The sequence below is a fragment of the Solanum pennellii genome, chromosome 5 (genome assembly GCF_001406875.1).
Source record: "Solanum pennellii chromosome 5, SPENNV200".
Lineage (NCBI taxonomy): Eukaryota > Viridiplantae > Streptophyta > Magnoliopsida > Solanales > Solanaceae > Solanum > Solanum pennellii.
In genome coordinates, this window is record NC_028641.1 from 73,521,366 (window position 1) to 73,533,155 (window position 11,790).

Genomic DNA, 11,790 nt, shown 5'->3' on the forward strand with positions numbered 1-11,790 from the left:
GAAGAGTAATCGATACGATTTTTGATATTTTTATTTATAGAATTACATAGAAAAAATAAAATTGAAAGATGTCATGAATAAGATTATAGAAATATAATTCAAATAATTTGATGAGTTTGGGACCCCACATCCTCATAAATATTGGTTGAAGCAAAGCAAAATTAACAAATTTAACCTTAGCTGTAAATCCCAACTCCACATACTACACTTCATTATTTTAGAAACAGAAATTACGCCTACTTCGAAAGTGTAATTTCCATTTTCATTTTTTGATTTTTTAATTATCGTAATGTCCGAATTAGTTTTTTTATATTTAAATTAATTATACGAAATATCTATTAATTACTATATTTCATTTATAAAAATAAAACGTATAAAAAAAATTATTTTTCACTAAAATTTTAATACGAAACCTCACGAGTCTCAACCACTTCATTCTGTCGTTTCCTTTCTCTTTCTATTATTTTTCCCTATAAATTCCCTTTTCCCCTTCTTTCTCTTACCCAAACAAATTCATTTCTCTCTAGCATATGTCTCAGAGATCCAATATCCCACACTTTGCATCTATAGCTTTTTCCATTCACTCTCATCTCTTGGTTTCTAGTGAATTATCATCTAATTCCAATTGGTCATAATTTTTCCCTATTATCTCAAAAAAAAAAAAAGATCTTGATCCCTTTTGTATAATTTTTTTTTATTTTTCATCAAAGATTTTTTTGTTGTTTGGAGTAGATCTTGATTAATTATGGGTGTTAAAGGTTTTGTTGAAGGAGGCATTGCTTCTATTATTGCTGGATGTAGTACACATCCACTTGATCTCATCAAGGTACGTATGCAGCTTCAGGGCGAAGCGTCTGCATCTGTTCAGACGCAGACGCTTCGCCCTGCTCTTGCTTTTCATCCTCCCAATAACACAACAAACGCCCATGCTCCAGTCGCTCCTCGTGTGGGGCCCGTTGCCGTCGGTGTACGGATCGTCCAGCAAGAGGGCGTCGCCGCTCTTTTTTCCGGCATATCCGCCACCGTCCTCCGGCAAACCCTTTACTCAACGACCCGAATGGGATTATATGATATGTTGAAGAAAAAATGGACCGACCCGAATACGAAAAACATGCCATTGGGGAAAAAAATTGTCGCCGGGCTGATAGCCGGCGGAATCGGGGCGGCCGTCGGCAACCCTGCTGACGTGGCAATGGTACGGATGCAGGCCGACGGGCGGCTACCCGCCGCGCAACGGCGGAACTACAAGAGTGTGGTGGATGCAATAACCCAAATGAGCAAGAACGAGGGCGTTACTAGCCTGTGGCGCGGTTCATCCCTTACGGTGAACCGCGCCATGCTGGTGACAGCCTCACAGCTTGCATCTTACGACGAGTTTAAGGAAATGATTTTAGGTAAGGGTTTGATGAAAGACGGACTCGGGACCCACGTGACGGCGAGTTTTGCCGCGGGTTTTGTGGCGGCTGTAGTGACGAATCCGGTAGATGTGATCAAGACTCGAGTCATGAACATGAAGGTGGAGCCCGGAGCGGCTCCACCTTACAATGGGGCACTTGATTGTGCAATGAAAACAATTAAAGCTGAGGGGCCAATGGCATTGTATAAAGGATTTATTCCTACAATTTCAAGGCAAGGACCATTTACTATTGTGCTCTTTGTTACATTGGAACAAGTCCGAAAATTACTTAAGGACTTTTAATTAATTAATTAATGATATGATATGATACGATGACGACGAAGAAGTTGATTTAGTAGTTGTTTAATTAATCAAACATAATAATTAGTTAATTCCATGAAATTTGGAATGAGGTAGCACAATGTTAGATGTTGTGTTCTCATTTATTAGTGTTATATTAATGATACATATATACTACATCAATATATATATGTTATCATATTTTCTTTTTTGACACGTCATTCAGATTAATTAATATAGAGTGAAGGAATAGATGCAAATTTAGTTAAAAGTATATTTTAATAAAAGTTACTATCTAATCTCACATTTAATTCATCCTTCTTAATTATACTAACAAAACTTACAATTCATATATTCAATCTTATTTCAACTTAGTCATAATACAAATCTTAATTTCTAATGTGCTTCTAACAAGCAATTAGTAAACTTATAAACGTACCAATAACTTTTTGTTTCATTACATATGAAATATTAAATATATAAAATTTAAGATACTAATTTGTTTTACGATAGATATAATGCCTTCTCAAAATGAAATAAAACAGTGTAGGAATGATTTTTTTCATTATATATATGTCCAAAAATCTTCTATTATTTTGTTATTAAATAATTGAGAGAGGGGTTTTGAGGGTCCCAAAAGGCAACACAATTACATGTTTATTGTGATGTTATTGTCATGCATTGCATTTGGTATTAGGATTTTTGGTTGATGAGCTTGGATTATATATAAGGTGGAGCCCAAGGACCATTGATGGCAAATAAAGTTTTTTTATAGCTGAATTACGCGTGTACTTTCAGCAAAATAGAATTACAGAGATATTTAATATTTTTTTAATAATATTTTCAATCAAAACCGTAGAATTAGCAATGTCTATCATTTGTATCTTCTCATGCATCACCAGACACTAAAATCACTTTGAATAATTATATTTTTAAGTTCGTTCAATTCAAATTGAGATGATCGATATGATTTAAGGTGAAAAGTTTTTTTAACCTTCTATTTACTAATATTTTGGTGGAGTTTTATTGGTTTTACTTTTAGTTCATTCTAGATGATTACCAAAAATAACTTGTCATGTCAATATTTTTTTTTACCAAAATATCCCAAAGGGGAATATGCAAAAGTCTTTTCATCACATAGACTGGCCACTTGCATTTTTCTTTAAGAATTTTAATTATATATTACTCCTTTTTTAGCCTGTTTGGCTCAGCTTAAAAGCTGGTCAAACTGACTTAAAAGCTGGTTTTTGACTTATTTAGTTGTTTGGCAATACTCAAAATAACTTATTTTAAGTTAAAAAAAACTTATTTTAAGCCAAAAGTTAAAAGCTGGGGTAGGGGTGCTTTTCTTTTTTTAGCTTATAAGCTGTTTTAAGTTGACCACATTTTTATCTTTTTGCCCTTAATATTTTTATACAATCTCCAAATTACTCACATAACGCTAACATCTCTTTCTTCCATTTTTCCCTTTTCACGTTTGGCATAGCAACTTCAGCACTTTTATCCAAACGCATAACTGCTTATTTTAAAAATAAGTTTCAGCACTTTCAAAAGTACTTTTTTAAAGCTGCTTTTATTAAGCCCATCCAAACGGGCCCTCATTCCATTCTATAAATATAGTGATTCCAAATATACTTTTATCATTCTTTATTAAAAGTTTCATATTTGAGTCTCTTTAAAAATGGAGTCGTTTTTATAAGAGAGGACTTTATCCTCTAATGTGAAATTTTTCTATGAGTATATAAATTTAATCATATTTTAATAAGAATATCAAATATCGAGTGAGAAACCAAAAAAGAATAAATTTAACAATTTAATTCATTTCACTAATAAAGTCGAGGAAGTCGAAAGCAATTTTTAACCAAATTATATTAGCTAGCTCTGGTTCTTCTTTAATGTTTGTGGGAGTAAACGGATTTTAATTTAGGGGAACTTACATAAATTTTACTAGTTTAGTAGCTAATTACTTAGATGTATTCTAATTTGCTATATTACGGATTTTATCAGATTTTGGATTCTCCAAATACGTCTAGATACATGTATCTTGGATACATGGGTTTGAATTTAGGTGTATTTTTTTTTAAAATACATTATATTCAAGTGGATTCGCATGTATCTTGAATATATACGAATCTCGTTCGTTTCTCTTCCTATTTTTATATATATGGTAGCAAAAATACATGTATCTAAGGGTAAAATATGTATAAAAAAGCTTTTAATTGATGGTAATATACGTAATATTTTAAAAATATATATAATAATAATATATATGATAGTGAAGTATCTATAAGCCGTCCAATTCTATCTACTAACTTTATTTATGGGCTAATTAAAACAGCCCAAATTGATCCATGTATATCTAGCCAAATTGATCCATGTATATTAGTTTGTGAATTTTTTTACTGCCCAACAATTAAACAAAGGCCATGAGAAAAAAACAAAAATAATTCCAATCTTTTTTTTTGGTAAATAAATTTTAGTCCATGTACATTTTATATATTAAGTTATAACTGATAATATACTGAAGGGTTGTTTGGTATATTCAAAGTCAGGGGAACTTAGATATATTTTAGTTTGCAATATTACGAATCTTATCATATTTTGATGCGTCTAAATACATATAGATACATGTAACCCGAGATACATTGGGTCAAAATTAGATATGATTTATTCTCGATAAACTATATCCAAGTGAATTCACATGTATATGAGATATATAAGAAATCTTCCTCACTTCTCTTGCCTCCTTTCAATCTCGCTCACCACTCTCCATGTATCTGGTATTCCAGGTACATGCTACCCACACTAGATGTGATTCACATGTATCTGGGATACATAACTATCTCGATCCTCTCCCTCTCCATCTCGCTCGTCTTTCTACCTAATTTAGTATATATGGCAGCAAAACACGTGTATTTAGGTGTATCTTCTTCGATATATGGTAGGAAACTCTTAATTAGTGATAAAATATATAACATTTTGAAAGTATAAGTTATAATAGTATATATGATAATGGAGTATATGTCTAATTCTGTAGTTTCTCCTTCAAGTTATTCATTATTAATTTTCGTATAACTTATACAATATTTGGTAGGTACTAGGTAGTAGGAAATACACTATTCATCTATAAAATTAATATGTCATTCAGTCGACAGGTTAGAAACCCGCATAACTAATACTTGTATATATTATGAGAGCATCTATGTATTATTTTATGTAGGACAAAAGGTGAAATAACTAATACATGTATAACTATTACATGAATAAATAATTCCCACGTAACTAAAACCTGCATAAAATAATATATAAATTTACTCATAACTAATTCCTACACAACTCACATACGCATAGTTCTAACCAACTACCAAATAACCTCAGAGTTTATAATGATAGTAGCTATAAACAATTACGACCAAATATATCAGTGTATGAACAGTGAGAATAAGTTAGGTAGCGTGAGGTGAGAATCGAGTCGAATTAAACAAGGTAATGCTCATTCAAACTCACACGATAAAATGTTACATTGTATAGATAAACATATTTTTTCATTTTTATGTATATATCATTAACGCAAAATAAGAAGTCAATTTAGTGGTTTAAGGAATTCAAAACTAACCGTGAAATTCTTAGTTCTATGCTATTTAAATGAAAATTCTAAATCCAACACCCTTAGCGGGCAATTTCAAAAGAAGGCATAAGTGGCAAAATTTCATTTTAACTTAACATGGCAGAAGGCTATGTTCCTTCAATAAAAGTATAAGCATAGATCATAAATATATCCAGTTCTGATTAACTATGGTCCAAATAATAAATATTTTTCTTCTTCAAACCAATCATACTTGTGGCCATTTACATATGTCCTTTCCTTTTCTTTCTCTAAACTTTGACCATAAAAATCAGATCATATGGTCCTCAGCCTTTTAATATGTTGTTTTTCTTACTGTCCTTTTACTCCTTTAGGTCCCCTAGGGTTTTAAATTCGAGGTGTAATGTGAACTGTGAAATAGAGGGAAACGAAATTTAAACAAATTAAGTTTCTTTTGAGGTGTGTTTGGTATGAGGCGTAATGTGAACTGAGAAATAGAGGAAAACGAAATTTGGACAAATTAAGTTCCTTTTAGGGTGTGTTTGGTACGAAGGAAACGAAATTTGAACAACATGTGATTCATTGTTGTTAATTCTATTTACAAGTATTACATAATAGTGTTTTGTTCTATTCTGAGAAAAATTAATCTAAACTTTGAACAATTTTGTAGAAACTAAATTTCTTTAGAACATACAATTTTATGTTAAATTCGAAATCTAATATTTCTTCTATTTTCAGTGTACAATTTTTAATATATCAATAACATATCCTTTGATAATGATTTTTGATAATGATTCACGTGATATCATGATCTTTGTTTGTAAGAGTAAAAAGAGATATAAATAAATTCGCTAATGAAATGAACTTTAACTAAAACAAAATATAAAAAGGTCCATAATGAAGGGGAACTAATCAAGCTAATTTAATTCCAAATTAGTTTTTTTGTAAAAATTTAATTTAGCAAAAAAAAGGAGGAAGATTCCAAAAAGTATTTTTTTGATACACCTTGCAAACATGAATGTAAAGCACATAAGCTTTTCATGAATTTATATTAATTTTTTTAAAAATATTTTTAATAAAATTTCTAACTTTATCTTTGATCCAATCACTCAAAACAAAACTCTTTTTTTAAATAGATAAAGTCGTTGATGCATTTCAAACTAATATTTGTAAAAAGAAAAAAAATAATCTTTTGGCTCCTTTTTTTTTTTTTTTTTGGGGTCTATTTGAAGACCTATAGGCTAGGTTAATATTTTAGAATTTTGTCTTTTATAACAAATAAGACCTACAATACGAATTAGAAGTAAAATCTATTCATAAATAATGTGTCTCCCCTTTGAAAGAAAAATAATTGTACGTGATCGTGCACATAAAACAATAACACAATGTTGGTTCTTTTCTTTTTCCCTAATAATTCTTCCCAAATTAAATTAGGATTTCAAAAATAACAATCAAAGTATATTGTCCATATTATAATAGATGATTTAAAATTCTTATAAACGTCTTTAATGAATATATATATATATATATATATATCCCAAAATTTCATTTAAAAAATTTAAAATATGAAAAAGATAAATATAATTTTTTTTAATCAAGGAGATAAAATTTATTCAATTTTCATCAGGATTAAGATGATCCTAACCTCTTTGAAAAGTTGTTAGACCAATTTATCATGATAACATCTTGTATATATCACTTTAGCCTTTTATATTTTAGGATTAATGCTATCCATATATAACTTGATACAATCATAATTACCTCTTAATAATTTTCATTAGTTTTATTAAGTGATAATAATACCTTTTACATTGCTAATCAAAGATTAAAAGAATTTTAGGAGCTACGTTTCATTACATGGGAAAACTAGAATTTCTTTTGGGTACTATTTTATTAATGTAGTTAGCCTCAATAAAAAAAGAAGAAGCTTTTTTGACCTGTTCTTTACCAAACCATGCTAATTTACTACATTATTATATGATAAATTAATGTTAAAAGATAGATCATAATATGTTTTTTTTTCAATATTAACATATTCAGTTAATTTTCTCGAGTTAAGTTTGTTGAGACTATTTTTAAAGATCATAGGCCCAAATACAATAAATTCAAGTACAAAAAAGAAGAAACAATGCAGGAAACATAGCAACTAAAAAATAGTGAAAACCTACAAGAAAAAGATAAAGATTCGGTTAAGTATAATTAGGTCAAGTAATGTTCAATGACATTATATATTCATGTCATGTGTACTATAGAATAATTTGTGGTTGCGATTCATTTAAATTATATACTCATTATAATAAATAAAAAAAACAATAAAGCTGTCAACTTTTTTATTATTTAAAAATATCAAATAAAACAATTAAGTGTACCCAAGCTAATATTTTCACTATCTACTAACCATTCGATTTAATACACGTCATTCACACCCTTTTATCTAAGGTCATATCCTCGAAAATTTGAAGTTGCGCTATGTCTATCTAATCACTTCTCTTCCATACTTTTTCGGCTTACCTTTATCTGCTTATACCTACTATAACCACCTCTCACACAGCCTCAACTATGATATTTGAGCATCTCCTGTTCACATGTCTAAATCATTTCATTCTCGTTTTCTTTATCTTGTCCACCACGATAGTCACTCCCACCTTCTTTATGATATCCTCATATCTAATCTTATTGCTCCTTATACGGCCACTCATCCACCTCAATATCCTTATTTTCACGACATGCTCTAAACATGAAATTTTTGACTAGTCAACACTCAACCCTCTACATATATGTTTTATAACTAAAAATTGTCTGATATTACAAGACTCCAATTTATCTTTAACAATTATAACTTTATTGTAACATAAATACGACTAAGGATCATAAGTTTCAGAAATTCTTTTATTTTCTTAATTTTTTTAATAGATTCAAATAAAATGAAACGAAATAAATACTTTTGTGAAATTGTCGTATTGGCTAAAAGAATAGCTTATGCACGCGGTAGAACGAGGAGAAACACGTGTCACGTAAAACAAATAAGAGATATTTCTAAAGGCGTTTCGATGAAAACATAGTTCGATTGTTTTTCAAATTTCAAAAAATTTTCACCGCCAAACATTGATTTTCAATAAATTTCATTTTTTTTAAATTACGAATTAACCTTCTACCCTAATACACGTCATCCGCACCACCTTGTGTGCGTGAGAGTGTGTGTGTGTGTGTTTTTGGGCCTTTTTTTGCTCTATTTTTTCCTCCTTGTGTTGTTAGGATTCCACTTAGAATCCACTGTCTTTCTCACCCCCAAATCTCTCCTTTACCCTAAACACAAATCTTCATTTCATTTTCCTACATAAACCTCTTCTTCTTTGAGTAGTCTCCAGCCCCCACCTCACTTTTCTCCCTACCCCCCCACCCCACCCCACACCCCCAATGGAAATGCTAAACACCCAAAAATTCTAAAAGAGGAGTCTTTTTGTTGTTCTTGAAAAGATACATTGAGGGGGTTTTTGATTTTGGTTTAAATGGATGAGAATAAAGACCTTTTATGTACAGAAACAGAAAGTTTTGATTTTGATGATCTTGATTCTTTGGGTATAGGTCAAAAGAAGAATGAAATTAATAATAAAGATTTGATCTTTGGCAAAAATGGTAGTAGATCAGAGGTTTTGATTGATTTGCCAAAGATAAGTGAAGAAAGCTTTAGCTTTAGGGTGAAAAGGGAAATTGATTTTTTGCCTAAAGATGATTATTTGAAGAGATTGAGGAGTGGGGACTTGGATTTGAGTGTGAGAAGAGAGGCTATTGATTGGATTTGGAAGGTGTTTTTATTGGATTTTTTTTTAATTTAAAACTCTTTTTAATCAATTCAATACTATTATAATCATCTATTTGTTGTTTTGGCATTGGTTTAATTCTTTGAGTAAGTTGATTATTTATGATGATTGATTGTTAAACTTGTAGGAAGAATCTTGGTTAAACCCCACTTCAATTTAACAACCCCTGTTATTCTTATGCTATTTTGGCAAAAGCTGGAATTTTCATTCTAAAAATCAATTCTTGAAATAGAGATTTTTATGCTGTAACTTTCATGGTGTTTGTAGTTTGGATAACATCAGTGGCGATCGATTGATTGATTGATTGAATTGTGATTTCTTTTTGTATGTTCGCTATTTATATGATGTCTTAATCTGTTTTAAATAGGAAGAATTCTGCTATAGTGATTTTCTGATTTGAGTTTTGTGTGTTTTTGCCTTGCAGGCTTGTATGCACTTTGGATATGGGAAGCTGAATTTTTGTTTGTCGATTAATTACTTGGATCGGTTTCTGTCTCTATATGAATTGCCTGTAAGTTCACAATCTATGTTGTTCAGACTTAGAATACTGCCCCGGTGTGTGTCGGATCCTCCAAAAGCTATCCGTTTAAGAGGATTCTATACTAGTTCTGCCTGCGGTATTTTAAAGGGTCCGAGCAACATAGTTCAGTATAGCATTTTGTTTCGGAGTGTTTGAAGTTTGAATGCTAACTGATTGTCTGCATTCTGCTGATTTGCATTTCTTGGATATATATAGAGAGGTAAAACTTGGGCAGTTCAGTTGTTAGCTGTGGCCTGCCTATCTATTGCAGCCAAAATGGAAGAGATTCATGTTCCTTTGATTGTTGATTTGCAGGTGACAATAGTTTCGTTCACTCCTTACCTATGTTGTTCGGACCCTTCAAAAATGCTGTCAAATGCGTGTTGGATCCTCCAAAAGTAATACATTTTTTGAGGATCCAACACGGGTGCGACAACATTTTTAGAGAGCCTGAGCAACATAAAGTTGTCATGTTAACAATTTATATATTTTCTTGAACTAGATTATGTAGTAAAATCTCGAGTTTTATGGAACAGGTTGGGAATCCTAAGTTTGTGTTTGAAGGCAAAACTATACAAAGAATGGAACTTTTGGTACTAACCACATTGAAATGGAGAATGCTAGCTTATACACCTTGCACATTCATCGATTATTTTGTAAGAAAGATGAATGACGATCAAATCCCATCGGAGCGTTTGATTTCTAAAGCAGTGCAATTGATCTTATGCTCCATAAGAGGTCTTCTCACCTCATGACTCCTTTGGATATGATGAATTATTTTCTATTGTACTAAATGGTCCTAAATCTGCTAGTATTTGACTGGTGCTTTGAATGCTGCAGGCATTGATTTCTTGGAATTCAGGTCTTCTGAAATTGCAGCAGCAGTGGCAATATCTGTTTCAAAGGAAATGCAAGCTAATGACATTGACAAGGCAATGCCTTGCTTCATACATGTACAAAAGGTAAAATTTGTGGGGGCGCCACACTTAAATACAGTCAAACCTCTCTATAACAGTGTCATTTATTCGTATAACGTAACATGAAAACGTCTTTCATTATACTGAACTTGTTGTTATATAGGATGATTAGATTCTTGATGCAATAACTTAATAACATCTTGGTTTTATGTGGGGTTAAAAAATAAGTTTTTTTTGGCTTTTGCAGGCCAGAGTGATGAAGTGTCTTGAACTGATTCAAGATTTGACATTGGTTAGTGGGACTATGACCACTGCTACAACTATTACTACTACTGCCTCAGTACCTAAAAGTCCCAATGGAGTGTTAGAAGCTGCATGTTTGAGCTACAAAAGTGATGAGAGCATAGTTGGATCACAAACAAGTCCAGAAAATAAAAGGAGGAAACTTGACACATCTTTAGAAGAGGGGACTTGACAAAAGTTATGAATCTTGAATTTCCAACCCCACCCCCTCTAAACAATTTTGGCTAAATGGGAGAATTTGTGTGGCTATGCAAAAAAAAAATTAAGTCCTTTGAAGACAAAAGACAAGGAAGGATTGTCACAAGATGTTAATAACAATTTTGAAATGTCAAACAACAATAGTAGTAGTAGTATTAGGAGGTTGTGGAGGGGTAAAGATGGAATTTTGAGAAGGGCTATCTATTAAATACTTTTTGCTCTTATGCCTTTTTTGGGTTACTATTGTAATTTCAAATAAAGACATATACAATGGGAAAAAAAAAGTTAAGGAATAAAAGTGGATTATAGTAATAATTAGTTCTATTTATAGTGGAAATGAAATGCATTTTTTCTTGGTATTAAGTAAAATAGGTGTTAAGGAAAAGATCAATCTTAATACTAATTCAAGAAGGCATTTTGAACTTGAATTATTTCTATGCTTATAATGGTTATCAATGTCTTGTACCAAACCAAAAGTCTTGTCTAAACATAAAATATATAATTTTCCTTTAATCAAAAGACATTCACATTTTTCTATGTTTTGCAAATTCTTTGATTCTAAAATTATTGTTGTAGACTTGAGGACACTCTTTTAAAAATGACATGACATGTGCAAGGTCACAAATTTCATTGTATTTTGAAATGTTTGAACATTTATGTTGTGTTTAAAAAGTTTTTCTTAAACATTATTATAGAAATTACATGACTTGTGTATATGTATATATAGTAATATTGTAATAATTCGATTT

General features: G+C 31.0%; 2 protein-coding genes across 2 annotated transcripts; both read left to right on the forward strand.

Annotated features, from left to right (window-relative positions):
- The first annotated feature begins 488 nt into the window (after window positions 1-488).
- LOC107018723 (mitochondrial uncoupling protein 5-like) lies at window positions 489-1,910 on the forward strand. The gene has a single exon (XM_015219280.2). The coding sequence runs from the start codon at window positions 746-748 to the stop codon at window positions 1,697-1,699; it is 954 nt and encodes a 317-aa protein (XP_015074766.1). The 5' UTR covers window positions 489-745; the 3' UTR covers window positions 1,700-1,910.
- A 6,638-nt stretch (window positions 1,911-8,548) lies between these two features.
- LOC107018772 (cyclin-D4-1-like) lies at window positions 8,549-11,369 on the forward strand. Its single transcript, XM_015219339.2, has 6 exons — window positions 8,549-9,088; window positions 9,528-9,614; window positions 9,840-9,938; window positions 10,160-10,361; window positions 10,464-10,585; window positions 10,788-11,369. Exons 1-6 carry the CDS (start codon window positions 8,792-8,794, stop codon window positions 11,013-11,015), a joined length of 1,035 nt encoding a protein of 344 aa, XP_015074825.1. The 5' UTR covers window positions 8,549-8,791; the 3' UTR covers window positions 11,016-11,369.
- The last annotated feature ends 421 nt before the right edge of the window (window positions 11,370-11,790 follow it).